The sequence below is a fragment of the Ranitomeya variabilis genome, chromosome 2, assembly GCF_051348905.1.
Source record: "Ranitomeya variabilis isolate aRanVar5 chromosome 2, aRanVar5.hap1, whole genome shotgun sequence".
In the NCBI taxonomy this organism is placed as follows: Eukaryota; Metazoa; Chordata; class Amphibia; order Anura; family Dendrobatidae; genus Ranitomeya; species Ranitomeya variabilis.
In genome coordinates, this window is record NC_135233.1 from 149,426,120 (window position 1) to 149,447,120 (window position 21,001).

Here is a 21,001-nt window from a genome sequence, read left to right on the forward strand (position 1 = left end):
GCTGTAAAAAAGCTATTGTGTTTTTTGCGGTTTGGAAATATGTGCTGCTTACAAATGTGTGAAGAATGGGGCAGCCATGCTCAGTCTGCAAGGACTTGTTCTCTGCTTATGGATGCATTGGAGGACCACATACAAATGGCGGAAAGCCATCATAGATTGCACAAATTCTTGCAGGTGGTTCGACAAAATAAGTAATAATGTGACTAAAAATCTTGTGGCTTTATTGTAGCTGTTTTTTCTTTGTTGTGTTTATTAAATTCAATACTGCCCCTGTAAAATGGTGTAGGATATGGGCATATTCCAATATTAGAAAGGGACAAACTAATTGTTCAGGGTTTCAACATTTTTAACCTGTTTCTAACAGCAGCAAATGCTTGTGTGCATCTATAGCTATAATATATATATAGAGAGAGCTATATAATGCATCCATCCGTGTACCAGTATAACGCGCACGTTTTGTTATCTACAGGTTATAAAATGTGTACATTGCATTTGCCCATGACCGGGAAGCTTTAGGTTACATGTCTTTACTATACTTTCCCCTTCATAGCTACTGGCAATTACCCCAAGGTGTCTTTAGGATCAATTTCCAGTCATTTATTGCTGTTCCCGGTAATATTTACATCCTGAATACTGTCCGTGGCCACAGCCCTGTAAGTAAACGGCCCGCCTGTTACATCCTTTCAGACAGCAAATGTACTTTGTGTATTGATGCAGTAAAAGCTGTTTCTCGGGGTCAACTACAAATTGTAAATCGGATCTAAAACATGTAATTAGTATTCTTTATACTCAGTTGCTGTCCACTGCGCCAGTTGCTTAATGTTCTTGTGTCCTTGCATGTCACTGGTAACCTCTGTTGACTTTAGAATGCGGTGAGCAGCAGAGCGCTCAGCCGAAATAAACATTTCCGTAGACACATACAAGGTATAATACCACTCATGTAAACAGGACGCTCATTCCGTGGAATAAGGAGAGCTTTGGGCCTGGGTCACACATTTCCAGAGAAGGTCATGTGGTCTTATTTCCTTTGCTGGCAACCATTCTGAGATTTTGCAAGAAATATTGTGACAGGACTTGTACCTGAGAATAAAGTCAGAAATACTCAACAAAAATGAAATTTTGCCTGTCTCCATAGTGGGAACATCTACTGGTCATGAAATGGCAGCAAAGAAAAAATCTCATGTGGTGGTCCAGCTGCCCTCCATTCTCCCTCTCCGTTAGATGGCAGTGGTGAGAAGGATCAGCCTCACAATGGGACCTTTTACAGTAATACCGTAGGTTGCGTGTAGCGGGCACAATGTCCTCGGAGAGATGTAGCTTCCTCCTCCTCTCCGGACAATGGGAGCGACAGCTCCTGGACCTCACAACTTGGCTCAGACATGTCACGGGGATACAGCAAAGTGAACACTTTGTAGCGCTCTCATGTTTTACCTCTCAAATGAATTGTGTACAATTGGGCCTTTCTAGTGGAGGGGTGTTTGTGTAGCGGGTCTCATGAATTCTCGAATTCTGTCACCTAGTATTCGAAGACTAAAGGTACCTTCACACGAAACGACATTATAACGATATCGCTAGCAATCCGTGACGTTGCAGCGTCCTCGCTAGCGATATCGTTTCGTTTGACACGCAGCAGCGATCAGGATCCTGCTGTGATGTCGCTGGTCGCTGAATAAAGTCCAGAACTTTATTTGGTCGTCCGATCGCTGTGTATCGTTGTGTTTGAAAGCAAAAGCAACGATACCAGCGATATTTTACACTGGTAACCAGGGTAAACATCGGGTTACTAAGCGCAGGGCCGCGCTTAGTTACCCGATGTTTACCCTGGTTACTAGCGTAAAATGTAAAAAAAACAAACAGCACATACTCACATTGCGTCCCCTGCAGTCTGCTTCCTCCTCTGACTCAGCGCCGCAAAGTGAAAGTGAAAGCAGCACAGCGGTGACGTCACCGCTCTGCTCTCACTGTACGGCGCTCAGTCAGTCAGGAAGTGGACGCAGGGGAACGTGAATGTAAGTATGTGCTGTTTGTTTTTTTTAGATTTTACGCTGGTAACCAGGGTAAACATCGGGTTACTAAGCGCGGCCCTGCGCTTAGTTACCCGATGTTTACCCTGGTTACCAGGGGACCTCGGCATAGTTGATCGCTGGAGAGCGGTCTGTGTGACAGCTCTCCAGTGACCAAACAGCGACGCTGCAGCGATCGACATCGTTGTCGCTATCGCTGCAGCGTCGCTTCGTGTGAAGGTACCTTTATAAAATGTCTAAAGTGTGAAAGTCTTCTTTTTTGGTCTGTGCAGTTCTTTCCTAGTACTTCTATAGTTTCAGTAGCTACCTAGCTCTTCATGTGCTCTTGTATATTTGCTTTATCATATAAAGGGCCCTCCACCCACCTGAGAGCCAGATTCTCACCTCCTGATTTGGAAGGGTGGAGTGCATCAGACAAACATGGGCATAGTGTTTGATTAGATAAGATGCTGTGTATGGAAGAATTAGAAGCGCTTACTTGGGGATCTACACAGGCAATGTTTCCAAGGGCTCGCTCACATGAGCGTATGACTCGGCCGAGTGCTAGCCCATGTCTTATCAGATAACACCAATATTATACTATGGGGCAGTGCAGATCTGTGTTTTTTGTTTTTTTTTCTCATGCCGATTCAGCATGAGAAAAAAATAACATCATGCTACGAGTGGCTCTGCAAATCGGACCACACGCACCCATTCAAGTCAATGGGTGCGTGTGAAACATCGGCTGCACCCAGATGTCATCCGAGTGCAGTCCAACATTCGCTGACTTAGACTATGGAGGAATTAAGTTCCATCTTCTCCGCACCGTTGCTGCAATTCTCTCATACAACAGAACTGGATCACACTAAGGTGACACTAGGATCTACACTAACAGAGATTGATCCCAGAGTATTCGCCCGATACACATGAGAGAATATACGCCATTGTGTCCGAGCCTAAAAGTGATATTAATTAACATTAATTTAGGGAGCTTTCCAGGCCAAAGTGCCTTACAGGGGCCAAACGGGGTGAAGATGAAAGCACTAATTTGTGATCTTACAATGAAACTCTAAGAGCTGCATCACAAAAAATATTTTCTACTATTAGCATTACTTCTAATTAGTTGCTCCAGGAGTCGTACAAATTTGTGATGTGAGGAAAGCAAACATTAGACTCCCAGTTTGTATTGAGGTTAGATTAACCGGAGTGTGACCCATACGATCCTGTTGCCCGCATATGGCATAGACACTAGCAGAGCGGAGCGCTACATCATATGCTTTGCGTATCGTTTTTTCAGCCAGCTGCAAGGATGATTTTATGGAACGTATGTGAAAATATATTTCTTTATTGTACATGAAAGTTGCTTCCTTTCCCTTATTATGGCTTTAGGCCAGATCGTGGATCATATTACTAAAAGATTCTACTTTTCAGATGTTGCTGCTTTAGAAATGTTAAGTTTGACGTGAATATTTTGGTGCGCTGATATCATACAGTATGTAAAGTACATGATTTTGCATTACTGTCAGGAGGAGTCTATTTTAATGTGTTTTAGTGATGAGCGAGCATGCTCGTGTGCTAGCAAGAGTATCTTCGGCGTGCTTGAATAATATGCTCAAATTCGCATGCTTTAGATTGCTACTTGTGTACAATATCAGAACCACTGTCTGCACATGAATTCAGCTCAAGAACTACATGCAGTACATGCATGCAGTGCCAGAACCACCATGCGTACAGGAATAAATCACCAATATTAGTAGAGTGATCAATTGCAGTGGCACGTCAGCCCCATACAATTGAATCGCATGAAGCTACAACTCCTAGTATGTCTTTAACAATGGTAAGGAGATACTGGGAGCTGTTAACAGCCATCATTCTGTGGACCATATGGCAGCCATAGCACTGATGAGACACAGGAAAGATCACAAACGATTACATCCAGTCACCTTATATTTTCTCTGCTTTGAAGTTGTTCCCATCCCTTTTTCTCCAGTACAGACCCCATGATGAGTTTTCACACCCAGAGCTCATATCTGCAGAGCTCATTCGTTCCCCCACTGCACACTGCCCCTCTGCAACATGTCTCCCCTACACACAGCCCCTCATAAAACTGCCCCTTTTCACAGTTAGTACCCCCATGTATGTGCCTTCACAGTTCCCCGGTCCCTATGCCAGTTTTCCAGTGTATTACATTGGAACATAAGAAGGAAGAGGTGTACCTCAGACTGCTCCGCCGGCCGTGTGTTGTGCAGGCCTAGATTTAGAAGCTAGGGAAGCACTATGGTGTTTATCTAGTGGCTAGACGGCTGAGATTTACTCTATATATAACCAATTTTCATCCCAGTTTACTGTGTGTGAAAGTTCTTCTTGTGCCAGCCATCTAATCCTGAGTATGGTGGTCCCATGAGATAATTTGGCCCCGTTTGTGTACTACAGTCTGACATATAATGAAAGGCTGCTGTGCAGGAGTTTTCTCTTGTTCTATTTTTACCTTTGCTCAGTCATTGTTCTCGCTGTTACTGATTTTTTTTTTTTACTCTGCTTAGTACAAAAGGTTACAGCTGTGCATTTTCTTTAGCAATCTGGAACTATCTTTGTAGTTGGAGAAATATCTACATTAGGTTGCAGCTAATCAAAGTAGATACCTTTTTGAGACCTTAGACAGTATTTTCGGGTGGTCGACGAAATTCATGTTTTGTCTCATAAACATTCTCATTCTATCTTCACTAGTGCCTGGCATCAAATAGAGTGGGCAAGATCAAAGCTTGTGTATTCCTATGATGGCGAGGTTCTTATATCAGATCCTGTACAAAATGTAGAAGGAATGACCTTCATAGAAGTTTTCCAACATGACAAAACTGAGCAAAATATATCAAGACTAGATGGTGGCCCGATTCTAACGCATCGGGTATTCTAGAATATGCATGTCCACGTAGTATGTTGCCCAGTCACGTAGTATATTGCCCAGTCACTTAGTATTTTGCCCAGTCACGTAGTATAATGCTCCATGCAGTTATGGTCCCATATATGCCCCACATAATGCTCCATGCAGTTATGGCCCATAGATGCCCCATATAATGCTCCATGCAGTTATGGCCCCATAGATGCTCCATATAATGCTCCATGCAGTTATGGCCCCATAGATGCCCCATATAATGCTCCATGCAGTTATGGTCCCATAGATGCCCCATATAATGCTCCATGCAGTTATGGCCCCATAGATGCTTCATATAATGCTCCATGCAGTTATGGCCCCATAGATGCTTCATATAATGCTCCATGCAGTTATGGTCCCATAGATGCCCCATATAATGCTCCATGCAGTTATGGCCCCATAGATGCCCCATATAATGCTCCATGCAGTTATGGCCCCATAGATGCTCCATATAATGCTCCATGCAGTTATGGCCCCATAGATGCTTCATATAATGCTCCATGCAGTTATGGTCCCATAGATGCCCCATATAATGCTCCATGCAGTTATGGCCCCATAGATGCCCCATATAATGCTCCATGCAGTTATGGCCCCATAGATGTCCCATATAATGCTCCATGCAGTTATGGCCCTATAGATGGCCCATATAATGCTCCATATAATGCTCCATGCAGTTATGGCCCCATAGATGCTCCATATAATGCTCCATGCAGTTATGGCCCCATAGATGCCCCATATAATGCTCCATGCAGTTATGGCCCCATAGATGCTCCATATAATGCTCCATGCAGTTATGGCCCCATAGATGCCCCATATAATGCTCCATGCATTTATGGCCCCATAGATGCTCCATATAATGCTCCATGCAGTTATGGCCCCATAGATGCCCCATATAATGTTCCATGCAGTTATGGCCCCATAGATGCTCCATATAATGCTCCATGCAGTTATGGCCCCATAGATGCTCCATATAATGCTCCATGCAGTTATGGCCCCATAGATGCCCCATATAATGCTCCATGCAGTTATGGCCCCATAGATGCCCCATATTATGCTCCATGCAGTTCTTTATGGACCCATAGACGCTCCATACAGCATTGTGCCACATGTAATGCTGCTGCTGCAATAAAAAAAAAAAAATCACATACTCGCCTCTCGTCGCTGCTCCTCAGCGTCCCGTCTCTCCGCATTGACTGTTCAGGCAGAGGGCGGCGCGCACTCTAATACGTCATCGCGCCCTCTGACCTGCACAGTCACTGCAAGAGGACGGGAAGACGGAGCGGCGCCCGGCGGATGGAACGCGAACAGGTGAATATGAAATACTCACCTGCTCCCGGCGCTCCTGACGCTCTCCCTGCCTGTCCCATGGTACCGCAGCTTCTTCGCGCCTGCATGAGAAGGACCTGCTATGACGTCACGGTCACATGACCGTGATGTCATGGCAGGTCCTTTGCGCATACCATCCTTGCCACCGAAACCTGCCGGCGGAAGGTGAGTATATAATGATTTTTTTTTTTTTATTATTATTTTTAAACATTAGATGTTTTTACTATTGATGCTGCATAGGCAGCATCAATAGTAAAAACTTGGTCACACAGGGTTAATAGCGGCGGTAACGGAGTGAGTTACCCGCGGCATAACGCGGTCCGTTACCGCCGGCATTAACCCTGTGTGAGCGGTGACTGGAGGGGAGTATGGAGCGGGCGCCGGGCACTGACTGCAGGGGAGTAGGAAGGGACTAATTGGACTGTGGCCGTCGCTGATTGGTCGCGGCAACCATGACAGGCAGCTGGCGAGACCAATCAGCGACTTGGATTTCATGACAGACAAAGGCCGCGACCAATGAATATCCGTGACAGACAGAAGGACAGACAGACAGACGGAAGTGACTTTTAGACAATTTTATAGTAGATTGGTGTTTCATGCATCGGTCTTAAACAAAATCTAGCTGGAGTAATATGCTCACATTTAACAAGTGAATCTAAGGCTACAGTTAAGCACTGTGGCCACACCGCAGCGACCAAATGGAGTGACCACCTTTTACAATTTATTTTATTCCACAATCTGTGAAATAGGTCGGCACTACTACTCAGCGTCCGCTATTATCAGCATTATCCACGGGTATCCGCATTACTAGGGGTGGTGCAGTGTGCCCATTAGTAAAATAGAGCAAAGTAATTCATGTAGAGCAGTGTTCCCCAACTCCGGTCCTCAAGAGCCACCAACAGGTCATGTTTTCAGGATTTTCGTTAGTATTGCACAGGTGACTGAATGCTTGCCTGTCCAGGTGATGCAATTATCACCTGTACAATACTAAGGAAATCCTGAAAACATGACCTGTTGGTGGCTCTTGAGGACCGGAGTTGGGGAACACTGATATAGAGCGATAGTCACAATATTCAGCCCATTAAACTTCACCCAAAAGTTCAGTTTCTCTGGATAAGTGCATATAGGATGAAGTGCAGGAGGCAAACGTGCAGCAACAGCCCCTACGGTCATTTCTCGGCCTCAGTAGTTTTTTACTTTGAGAAAGCTTCTTGATGACGTGAAACGACCGTAGGGGCTGTTGCTGCACTTCATCGTGTATGCACCCATTCAGATAAGCAATGTGTGGAGTGCCATGAATATCTCTACAATAATGATCTTATTTTATGCCTGCTATTCCCCTGACACACACACACACTATTATTATTACTGCTCATTGGGTATTGTGAGCAATGCCCCACTAGTAAAGACCATAAAAATTTACACTAAATATTAAAGGCCTGTATCTCTGGAAAACTGTATGGTGGATTACAAAAACAAACAAGCCGAATACTCAGAAGTAGCAAGTATAAGATGACCCATTTAAAAAAGCGGACGTGGTGACCTAACTAAGTAGGGATGCAGTTGACTGTCTGGGCTCTGCTGTCCTACCTGCACGCCTCTTGTTTCTTTCCTCCATATGATCTCATGCTGGAGACCGGAGGGGTCAGCCAGTTCAGTGAAGCATTGGGTCGAAAGTTTAAACCCCCCCCCCCTTTTTATAGATGAGTTTTCACAGGGCACAAGCCACTTAATTTAAATACTAGCCCACACAAAAGGAGTCTTGTGTAAAGAAATATGCAGGCAACATCTGCACAGACATAGGACGCACGTACTGGCGTTATTGTGACCTCTGTATGGGCCATTACAGTCAGTGGCAGAACGTTTCAGCCATACAGGAGCACCATTGTTACGTTGTGGCGTACCATTCAGTAGTAATACGGGCCTCGGCTTTCCAATCTTTCCCACTGTATATGTAACTATGGAGCCAATGCTTGCCAGGTATGCCACCATGGCCAATTACCTGACAAATGAGCAGCTGGCATCTCTGAATATTCACAAGTCCTACCTACAAAATTCTCAGTTCTCGCTGCTAATTTCTGTGCAGCTTTTAGGTGGATTGTCTTACTATTGGTCAAAACCACAAAATAGTGGTTTATATATTTAATATTCCTTATTACTGTCATCTATGTACAGTATAACATAAATGAATCTGTCTTTTCTTATGTGTAACTCACAGCAGCTGGATCCTCCATGCAGAGGAATACATACAAGAGGGCCGAAATTAGTAAAGGCAGGTAAATAATATATAAGAAATCAGCCGCTATGAAGATAAGTGAAGAAATTATGATCGAACATTAAAGCTAAAAACACCAGTAACACTCAGTAACCCTTTGTGTGAGTCGGAACAATACTCCATCAAAGCTCGGCTTACAATTTAATTTCAAGTATGCTGTTTTAGAATAAGTTACTCCTACGGCCTCTTAGAAATGAATCTTCTGCTTCTGTTAAAAGCTTTAAAATACAATGATTCTAAATAAAGAAGAAAATCTGAAGGAAAAAAATTACATTCAAGAACTGCAAGTGTTTTATTACGAGGTGAGTGCCCCCCTTTCAACCGTTGAATGGTTTTTGATGGTGTTCCACATCGCTGGTGACTAGGGATGAGCGAATAGCTGCGATAACGCCTTATCCGAATAGCTATAGCACTTACCGAATAACTGCATCGGATGCCTGGAGTTCTCCCGATAATCAGGTGTTCGGTGCAGCAGCTGCATGTGTCACCGAATAACTGATTATCGGGAGAACTCCAGGCATCTGTTCGGTAAGCGCTATAGCTATTCGGATAAGGAGTTATCCAAAGCTACTCGCTCATCCCTACTGGTGACATAAAATCACCCAAACATCGGACAAACATCATGGCATCTGACGGTCAAGTTTACAAGTACATAATTTTGGTAACTATATGAACCATGAAAAAGAAAAAAGACTTCAAACTTTAAGAAGGCTGTGCAGATAAAAAAAATTTTTTCACAGATTATGGTAAATAGTTTCTTCCTTGTGTTTGATAAGACTTGCCTATTCCATTCTATTGGTGCAGAAAATGAAATCTGATTCCGTATGGAGCTAGTATGGCTTCTGATTTTTGCTTATACTTTGCAATTCTTTAACTTGGGAAACTGTATTGTCTTTTATACATTTTTTAAAACTTCAGATGTATAAGAACGCATGCCGTACAGATGACGAATTATAGAAAATAGTCCAAGTTTTCTGGATGAAATTTGGACTTTTTTGTTATACCCTTTTATGAGCCTGGTCTTTATAGATGGTGGCACTCGCATCCAGTATACGATGCCGTTCAGACTGTAGTATTTTAGAACTCCCATTGCTCCAGCTTGGTACATATGAGCTTCGGCATAAGCTCCTCAGAGTTAAAAATGTGAAAACATTTTGTAATGGCAAAGGGAATAGTTATATTAGGTAATCCCAATGTTATACATAAGACGGAGCTTGGAGTAGATCCAATAATGCACATAAGTGTTTTTAAACTTGAAATCCAATACATTCAATTACTGTTCTTACTGGAGGAAGATGCCAGGTAACAATGAATGTACCCATGGAGATTGTCTGGGATAAGCCTACTATAGTCTCTTTACTCTGCTCCACCTTAGACAAGAACAGTGATACTTTTATTATTTTTTTCTCTATCAGCAGCCTATATTTAATAAGTATTTTGTGATATTTATGGCAAGGATTAGTCATCCTTTCCATCGCTACCCCACGCCATGCTTGACATACAGTATATTCAAATTTTGCTTTCTATTACTCCTAAAGATCGCAAGTTTAGACTGTAAATTTTAGGGCAATCTGTTTCTAAAGACTAACTCCATCATCAAAATAAACATCTTATTTGCAACAAATTATTCAAAATAAAGAAAAAAAGGAGTGCTGACTTGATCAAAATAATACAAATTTATTAATTTAAAGACCCAACTGTGTGCTATACTGGGAAGGTCTTCTAAGAAGAATTATCAAAGCGAAATAAACATTGTAGTTTTCATATCGGCTAAAAAAAAAAAGGTTGTGTAGCAGCAGGTGTGAATATTTAATGTGGGAAAGTTGTGACAAACTGAGAAAGTTCTGGTTGGGGATCTCGAGGCTTTTCTAACACCAGAGTTTGCATTGGTGAATCAACATATCAAAAATAAATTTGGACCGATTTGTAAAAGAATGGATGGTCAATGATCAAACAGTGGTGCATTTAGTTACCTGGAAATCTATTTGCCTATTATATTTGAAATAGAGACTACGTTAATATTGACTTGCAATATGAGCATTTGTTGCAAATATGAAATGGTTCACAAGAATATTGATATAGCAAATAAAATTGCTAATAGCATGTTTACTATCATTACAATTTATAATCCAAAATGTCTGTAGGAAGAAACTCCATATACATGAATATTCAAAATAAAGAAAACAGGAATGAAGACTTCATCAAAATAATAGTAGACGAGAGATGAAGAAGAATTCATGTAGTCACCCAGGGAATGGTTAACTTGGGTAATGAAATAGGGGCTCATGCCTTACATGTAAATTAAGTGCATGAAGGTCTCACTACCGGACATGAACTAGTACAGTATCGTAAACTAGAGTTCACAGGCACACCAATAAATAATCTGCAGCTGATTAATTAAGCCAAGGTAAGAGGCAGCAGAGTAATAAAGTGCATGTGCCAGAAATTAATTATTGGAATCAAAGACGTTTACCCATGGTAATATGCAAGTGCGCAAATACAATTCCCAGGGAACAACCCCGGACAAATGTTTTGCATTAGCTGTTTCATCAGGGAGCTGACCATGCTAGCCTGTCAGCCCTTTTTATACCTTGAACTGCAAATGGCCTGAAAGGCGGCGCATGCGGTGTGCGGCACGGATCGGAAGTAGTCATTGTGTACCCGACATCTCTGAAAGAGCACATGTTAGGGAGAAAACTCCTAGTGACGTCACAGACGTGCACTGACAGGTCGGAGACCGGAAGTGATGTTAGGTCACACCGCGCATGCGCACATCGGCGGCTATTTTTATGAAGCCCATAGATAGTCGCCTTCTTTAGAAGGGCAAGTAATATCTCCATAGTGCCTGTCACAACAATAAAAGTTAAAAGTGCGGTGAAAAGAGAACGATTACAGGTAAAGTACACAGAAAAGTGGAGAATCGCACATCCTCCGTGTCTGTGTAGAGGAAAGGGCATTGAGCGCAGACTTGACAGGGAGAAGGAAGTGGCACACATACATTGCAAGGCTTGGGGTACAGCAGCGCATTGGGATTAGATTGTGTGGGCACCAATTGAATTTTGTGTATGCTGTTTTTTTATTCTAGCACATAGGATGAGTGTATCTACAGTTACAGCTGTACATGCAGTTAGGTGATTGCTGTATTGTTAAAATACATGATTCCATGTCACTAACAGTTTTCAAAGATATTCAGAAAGATATAGGATTTTTTTTTTAATAGAATGATTAATGGCAATTGAACAATAAATTAAATTTCCGAATTTTGATTTTGATTCAGTCTGCTTTGTCTCTGCTTTTGGGCGATTTGTATACTTGTTTGTCAAATGTAAAAATGTGTCTCCATAGCTGGTTTGAGAGACCAGTATCTACAGTCCAAATAGACTTGTGTGCCGACATCCTGCTTTCTCTAATCCCCGACCTCTCTGCTTTTCAGAGTATTCTCATTTTCATCTAAACTAAAAATCACAAGTAATAGGTAGTAATGCAGACATAAGGTCTTTGTGGACCTGCACATAGACCAACATTGGTTTGTGTATTCTCAGTTGCGGGCCAACCATGCATTCATGTCAACATACCTCAGTTGCTAAGAATTTTGTGTAGGAGCACTAACTATTTTCCCAGTATGGGATATTTCTTCTTTACGCTATTTATAAATGTTGGCTGATGGGCCCATAATGGAGTTGGTACACCGTAAATCTACAATGGAAAAGGTGACTGTTCAAATGATGTGCCACCGCTCGGTGCTTTACAGCGGGGCCAATCATTTGTATACACCTTCCCACCTGCCTGGTTTCCATATATCTCCACCCCCCCACTCATCTTTGACAGAGGGAAACAAAAATGGGAAGGCGTGTATAAATGCTTGGCCCTGATGAAGCATGACATACTCGAAACGGCTGTCTATAATGTAGGGATTTACAACTTTGTCATTCTCTCTTAAATTAGGGGATGCAATCCATCCCCTCTAGTAAATGTAGAATGGATGTCACCAATTTCTCACATTAGTGATGATTTACCTTAGCCCTCCTTGTATTCTCTATGGCTCCGAACAGTAGAGATGACAAGACTCTGATACGTATCATTTGATTAATTGATTTTGTTATAATTATAAACTATACATGTCTATTACATGGAAATGTAGCTGCTGCATGTCTGAGGGGCCTGAAGCGGTTAAGGGCTAATGGTGGCTCTTCTTCCTGTGCGATGAGTAGCACTTGCTGGTGCAGCATCCTGACCTTGAAGTAGTCCTCTCTCCAGTGGAGCATACCCTGGAGTAGACGAGAATCAGATTTGTCATCACAGGCGCAGCCTGTATCCCAGGTCACCCACTTAGAACAACTGGGGAAAAAGCAAATTGTTTGAATAAATGAAATTTGCTCCCGTCCCTTAAAGCACAAGTGACATCCTACCTTCCCAGCAGTAAGGAAAGCAATAAGTTGCCATAGAAACCAGTTTAATCTCTTGCATGCAGCTTGCAGCAGAAATATGTTTAGTAAATACTGACATTTCCATTCCAGATCTGCGCCTGACTCGCAGGTAATCACATCACTAATTGGGAATGGTATATTGTTTCTGTTAGACTGTGTACCTGCTGCTATGAAAAAATGCTACGGTGCCAGCATCTTCACTTATAGCCATCACCACTCATGTGAGCGAACGCTGCGTTGTGGTGGTCTACACTAAATCTATGCTATGTGGATAGACTGGCATATCTATTTAATGAAAAAAAATGCTTAGAATTGAAAATTTCAATTTTCCCTGTAGCTGCGTGTGTGTGTGTATGTGTACATGTGTGTGTGTATGTGCGTATATGTATGTGTGTATATATATATATATATATATATATATATATATATATATATATATATATATATATATATATATATATATATATATATATATATATATATATATATATATATGTGTGTGTTCTCTACTACTAAAAGGACTGTCAGCACAGGATGACTGTTGAGACTAAGTCCCACCTCTCAGTGCTTCACGGCGGGGCATATCTTTTAAATACACTGTCCCACCTGCTTGGTTTCCATATATCTCCATCCCCCTCTTCTTAGACAGAGGGAAACCAGGGGGTGGAAAGGTGTATATAAATGTTTGGCCACGCCGTGGAGCCCCTGAGGAAGCGTGACATACCCGAAACGGCTTTCAGCCACTTTGTCTCCACTAACCTTGTTTGGAGCTACAAATAAAGCTGATGTTAATGTGCAATGTTAGTGCCCTATTTCTCTCCCTACATTATGAATTGGACTTTCTCCTGGTGATGACCATTTATTAGCCGCCCTATGTTTAACAGACATAGTGTATGGCAACACTGGCGTTTACATTGATGGGTGCTGGTGTGGGTGGAAAGTATAAAATATTATTTTCTCTGAAGCACATTTGTAATTAAGGCTTTTTATTTAACCTGAGCATTTAAGGTGTTGTTAATGTAGTAGATCCCTTTAGTTGCAAGAAGTAGAGCACACTTACTTGTGAACTCTTATGAGCTGAATGACCCCTGTATGGCGGCATGACAAAGTCTATTGATGACCTTAGGGTCAGATCTTCAGAATTATTGTATACAAATTCTTTTAATTCCACCCCATATGCTAAAAGGATGGCATCCGCATGTGTCACCTCCAGATGTGGCATCATTGCATGTCTGAATAGCAGGGTTTGACAGAGTGCAGCATTTTACCGCACGTTTGCAGGTCAGCACAAAGCATAAGATGATAAAGCTTCTCTGTCATACTCTTTGTTTTAGACATTTTGCTATGAATCCTTTTGTACCTGGACATTTGCTTGTTTGTATGTGAGCTCTGTGATGAATGATATCACGTGAGTTGTCAGCCTTCTTCTGCCCTACACATACATACGTACAGAAAAGCTGGCATTTTGCAGGCAAGTGGAGCAGCACGAGGAGAATATTTGAGTAGTGAGTTCTTCAATCTACAGATCTAATTTTCCCCCATTACAGGAGGCTAATCTCTCTCCCCCCTACACCACCCTCTGGTGGGGGCAAGCTCCAAGCCGACTGGAGGAAGCTGCACCTCATGTCTATTAATGTATAATGTCTATTAGTTTTTAGGTTACATTCCAGTAAATATGTGGCATCAATAGTCCATGTCTTCGTCTGTAAGCCCCAATCCCCTTTTTGGCGCCTGCATAAAAGGTCAAAAGGCTGCCACATTTGGGGGTAAACTACCACTAAAGTCTGGATTCATAAAGCCATGTCACACGTTCTGACTATGGACCGGCCATGGGTCTCCTGACCTAAATTTTATAGGCTCGTATATGCGTGTCAGGGTGACTAGCCACTGCCTGCTCATTTTCACACTGCTAAACATGGATGTGCGGAACCAGCCTAAAGCCGTGTTTTTGGACCGAACACGGTCTGTAGGAAAACATACAAATGGACAGCGCTCTGACCACTGTCATTTCATGGGGCGGTGCAACTGAATTTTATTTTTTCAGCAAACGAAATCTGCACTTTAAAAAAATAAATAAATAAATAATTAAAAAATCGCAGTATTCACTGGCTTCTACCATGTGTTGGGTGCATAAAATATACTTGGGTTTTCATGCTGAGCAGCCATACAGCACACATTGCAATTCTTGTGTATTTGTAATGACTCCTCATGTATAAAACAGGTTGCATACAGATGATACGTGAGAAAAGTCTCCATGTTTTCTGAATGACGCTCAGTAAATCTTATACGCTCATATGAATCTGGCCTAAGACAAATTTTCTGACATAATTTCAGAAAGCGTCCGCAGGGGCAAGATAAATCCCCGTATTAGTGACCTCCCCTTTATAACTGCAGGGCAAGCGCTTGCCTGCCACAGGGCGAGTCCTTGCAGGAAACTGTGCATCCCACCTTCTTCCCACCTTCTTCCCACCTTCTTTAATTGAGCCCTGTTTAATGCTGTAAGGAGCTTGGATGAGATGCAGATGCCTTTTTAGACCTTGTTTTCCCTCCTCGTTTGCCCGCTCGTGTCTCCGGCTCGCTGCGGTCCCTCTGTTACATTCTGAATGATGTTATCAGACAAGATGTGTAGCACACCTCCGTCTGTATAAAAGGAAGCGCGCGGCCTGGTGACATTTTCACGGCTTATGTTCTTTCCTTTGTCGGTTTCTAAATATGCTCTTTTTATTTAATTTTATCTTTCTTTCTTAAGCGGTTCTTCCTTAACATAATTAATGTCAGGTTTGGTCGGCCAGGAGTGGAGTGCTATTGCCAGCATGACAGTGCTTCTTCAGTAATCCAGCTTCAGTTCCTGATTAATGAGGTTAGTGGAATCACTTTAATCTCCTCTCTGACATCACTGCCTCATGTTTCTTCTCTCCTTCACTTCCTATTGTTATTTTTGTGTAAGGTTGAACAACTACTACAGGACAGAAATCCCGGTAAACAGCATTACACACACATTTATGTACATTTCTACATGTTTGTACAGTTAATTATGTATATATGTGCACACTAACGAGAGACATACATTTTATTCTGCATAAACTTGGTTCAGTCTTTAGTGTTGAACATGGCTTTATAATTTTTCTACATCTCTGGTTTCAATGTAAGCTGCATTACATACATAATTCCGTAATGTTTTCTTACAAAGTCATGCAGTAATTGTCTTTTAATCCTCGTTTTAAAAGCACATGGGTTCCATACTGAGATACCTTGTGATGGGCTACAGGAGTACTCATAATCTGGTGTCGTTGTCCTCTGCGCTGGGGGCATATATAATGTAGCAGCTGCTGTGGGCCTCAGCAAATGAGTAGGCCCAAAGAATAATGACAAATTGCTGGAAATGTTCCTGTAATCCTGTTCCAATGTAAATTCTTGAAAGCTCCTGCAACTTAGCAGTAGCAGGTCCATTTCGCAGCTGCATGGCCGTGGACCTCAAGGAGGAGACAGATGCAGCTTATTGCCGCTTCTGTCTCTTTGCCGGTTACATAACGCTTAATGAGTACTGTGGAGTAAAAAGAAGCATTGGTACTGCCCTTACTTCTGTAGGACCAAACGATCACTAGTTTGCCAGGCTTCACCAGTGCTTATCCAAGCATTTTTGTTTTTATCTTAGGTTTGTCTCTCCCCAGTATAGCAGTGCTGCTAAGTCCTAGGAGACTCGGATCAGATCTGCCAATGAGGTGTGGCACAGGGGATGGGGCTGTTTTCCTATGGATGCCCCAAGGAGAATAATTGCTCTCTAAGGATTTATGATGACCTCTTAAGGAGCAAACATTTAAAAAGTGCTTTGGAAATGACCAACAAATCTACAGTATACAAATGCCCTTTCAGGAAAGCGACTCCTACAGTTTTTTGAAGGGTATTCCTCTTGAAAAATTGGAATGTTTAAAAAAAAACCGTCATCTGCACATACCCTAACAGCAGCGAGCGAAGCTCTGTCCGCTGCTAACTTGTATGTCAGCGGCATTTAGAGCGGGTGAACCGAAGGTGCGCTGTTCTACACACCCTTTTGCCTACCTAAGGGGACTGACAAAGTAACATACAAATTAAAAAGTATTGACGGATAAGATGAATATAAAACTAAAAAACATTGCAAAATCGTTTTATATATTTTTTGGGGAACAATTTTACTGCACATATAACTTTTTTTCTTGCTTTGTTACATTGAATAGTAAAGTAAATGTTGTCATTTAAGAACTACAAGTTGTCTCCCAAAACGAAACGCTCCTCAAATGGCTTTGTGGACAGTGAAATACTTGTGGCTACTGAAAGAAAAGGAGGCAAAAACTCAAAACGAGAAGCAAAACAAAAAACAAAGAGAAATAAAAGCTGAAAATCGCCCAGTTTGATAGTGTTTAAGGCCCATTCAGGCCTGTTCACTAGGCCTGTTACCGTCCCAATTCTTGATCACACTCCGCTGTCATTGTAGAGTTGTGCCTCCACTTCATTTTTAGGTAGTTGGCCCCACAAGAGCTTATTACATCCTTGGGAGCTACCTAAGTATTTGAACCTCGATTATATTGAAGGTGAATTTTTTTTTTCTTAGCATAAATCATTTGACTTCAGTGTCCAAATTATTTTGATATATCTTTTATAATGTGAGGTTTATTTGATATATAATATATGAAAATGACACATCGTTTGCAGATTTCTTATGGTTTTCAGTTTACATGTACAGAAAAAAGGATAAACATGAACAAAACTAATGACTAATTAAATAAGTAAGATTTGTCCATTAAAATGTCATCCAAAAGTATTTAGAATTGTTGTTGTTTTACTATATTTGCGCCAATAAAGCACTAATAAACCTGAAACTATGGCAATACCTACTTAAATTGTCTTTGCTCAGTGGCACTTGATGTACAGGCATCGGGCACTTGGTATGTTCTCTGGATCAGCGCTTAGCACCACTGATGGACAGAAGCTGGAAAGTAACTTGCAGCATGAAATGGACCAGAAGGGACCAAGTATATCGAGAAAAAAACCAGCTCCAACATAAAAACAATTATTAAACATGTACAAGATATATAAATAAATATTCTTATGTATATTTCTTAGCTCTCAAATATTTTTTTTAAATTCTAAATGTTTTAGTAAATAAACTTACACAATATGCCTTTTATGTTTAATTTAAAAACAAAGGAGCAGCTATGTGTCATCAGATAACCCATTGAAGGTGTTTAATTTCAAACATTTGGAGCGATATATATATTTTTCTTTTGAAATATGTTCAAAGCCGATATGAATATGTCCCATTATTGGAGCTAATTTCCGATCACAGCACACCCAAACCCTCCTTGTAACCATGTTACGTTTATTTTCTGATTAGTCGTGTATCACTTTTATAGGGAGCGCTTGTGAGTGCCTTGACGGATGACACTTTACATCTTTGGAATCTGCGACAGAAGAGACCTGCCATACTGCATTCCCTGAAATTCAGCAGAGAACGGTAAGAAAATGCAGATGGCCTCCGACTTTAGTGACTGGCGATTTTGTCATAATACATAGCTAATTGTGCTTGGAGATCACTGGTTGTGCTGCTTCACTTTCAGGTAGAAAATACTATTAATGAATGTATCATTATGTCAAATGGGATGTCTTATACTGGATTTGCCTTTCTTCACTTCAGTGCCCAAGATATAAACACTTAATACACTCCTCTGAGCTGCAATGTTGGCGCCATCTCTTGCCACAGGTCATGTGGCCATGTGACCCAGCAGGAGTGACGCCGACCACTTCGCAGGAATGGTGCCACTCTATAAGGTTAAATATCACATTTTTTTTTTATCTGGAGCACTGAAACAATTAAGAAGTTGGTCCAGTTGTGGACATCCCCTCTAGGTGGCTAGTTGTGACTAAGCCTTTAATTACTGCTTCTTCATATTAGATACAGATTGCACCATACCTGATGTTTCTATTTTCATCTATGTTCCATTATTAGTCATTACTGTATCCCTATAGATGGCCTGCAGACTTTACTTAAGTATTCCTATGTAATTCTCCGTGAACAGAAATATTCCACTTGTCGCACTTTTGGCATGTGGGGTTCTGTATGTCAGGCAAAAACAATTAATTTCATATGTTCATATAGTGATTATCGGGATATAATAAGATGAACCTTTTATAAGAAGTGCAGCATGCAGTTAACATTGGAGAGGTCCCAGGTGTTGGTGTTCGGGGTGATCACTGTGTCTGATAGGTGGTCCCTGGCAAAACAAAGGTGTATGTGGTGATTGACAACAAAGTATTTTCCGGATCAAAGTTGGCCCGCAGTTTGTAAAATGGGGAACAGCTGTTGACTTTATATTTTGTGATCCTGGAAGATGGTGGATTGCCGGACTGAGAGGGCAATATATGATGGTAGGTGGTAGATTTTAAAGCAAGGTCTGCTGCAGATTCCCTAGACTTACTGATCTGTGTTTGTGTGCATAGCGAGAGACCTGTCAATCTAGGGAGACTGTCTGTCCAGCTTCTCACGTAGGCTATCTCTGAACTCTTCAGAGTAAAATATACTCAGCCAGTGTCCGATTCTTGCTGCCTAGAAGGTCTGAGATGGCGGGCTAGTGTGCTGGTGTTGGGGTCCATCTGGATATGATTAGCTATAGTATGATGGCCATTTCTTTTCAAGCTACCATGTAACATACTTGGAATTATGTAGTTGATGCATGAAATAGTGTGGTGTTGCCCTTTTACAGTAAGTGGCCGCTAAGGGCTGTTGCTTTGTTCTTTTATGGAAAATGCTGCAAATTGTGAAGACGCAATGTGTCACCGATTTAGACCACTTTCTATGCTACTGTTTCGGAGGACAGCGTAGGATATTGGCAGCGAGGTGTCTCACTGGATGTATCTCCTGCAGCTTGAGATGAGCACGGAGTATGATTATTTGTGAGCTGCTGTTTTCCTGACTTTCACTCACGGTCCTCTCTCTCTATGGCAAAAGCTTCCAATCAGTTACTTGGATAGTTCAGAGGCCCTTTTAATATTGATTAGTGTGCACGAGTAATGGACAGGAATCCAGTGTTTGGTTCCCATTGCAGGAGAAAGTCATATTTTATGAAAACTAAACTAGAGAATTCCTCGGCAGGTTTTTTCTATTTAATCAGATTGTAGCATAATGTATGGCAGGAGACCCTGATTCCAGGGATGTGTCCCTTATTATGCTGTGTTCTAGTTTCAATACAAAGTGTTTTATCAGCAGGAGATGAACACTACCAGACTACAGCTCACGTGACCAGCAGTCTGGCCAGTCTGTGTGATCCCGCCCCTTCACTGATTAGCAGCTTGCTCACAGTGAACCCAGGAAGCTGCCCGTCAGGGGTGGGGGGAGGGGTTATACAGGGCAGAAGACTTGCATCTACAGTACATTAGGCAAAAAGGGATTCTGAGAAAACTTAACAAGGCAGCCGACAAAGTGATACGTCTCGGGAATCAGGCTTTCTTGCCCTATGTTGTGCTGTTCTCAGATTATGTAGCAAAAACCTGCTGACCGATTCTCTTTAAATCATGCAGTAAGTGAGCCACTGCTGGAACTGGATCTCTGTCACTACTGTGTGCTGCCCAGCTGACGCACAAATGCAGCAACATTCATCTTCGTTTATAACAGAATAAAAGGGGTTTTCACAATCTATTAATGGCTTATATTGCAAAGTGCTTGAAAAAACATCTTTGAAATGTACCTGTTTCTTTCATATAGAGATTTGTAATTCTATGTTGTACAGGTCATTGCCTAGGTGACTGGCCACCACTGCAGTGTAGAGGCGGCTAGTTACTTAGGCACGGAGCTTGTGCTTACAAGCTCTTATTCATATAGCAGGCAAACACTTATGAAGTTGGCCGTATCGCATCATCCAATATTGTATGCTGGGGTAGATGACAAGGGATTAGATTAGGATCATTGCTCTATATCATTGCTCAATGCTCTATAAATACAAGTTTCTGTAGAATATCCATTGCTGCCTTGGAGGATGTTGCCCTCCTAATCCCTCTAAGTATTTAC

The 21,001-nt window shown here is 41.8% G+C and overlaps 1 protein-coding gene across 6 annotated transcripts in view; it reads left to right on the forward strand.

Annotated features, from left to right (window-relative positions):
• The window catches only part of STXBP5 (syntaxin binding protein 5), a 533,536-nt gene that overhangs the window by 100,854 nt on the left and 411,681 nt on the right, over positions 1-21,001 (forward strand). For all 6 annotated transcript variants that reach the window (XM_077283080.1, XM_077283076.1, XM_077283078.1 and 3 more), the window contains exons 3-4: positions 15,742-15,823; positions 18,354-18,454. In XM_077283080.1, coding sequence (XP_077139195.1) covers positions 15,742-15,823; positions 18,354-18,454 — 183 coding nt within the window. The remainder of the gene's footprint in view (positions 1-15,741; positions 15,824-18,353; positions 18,455-21,001) is intronic.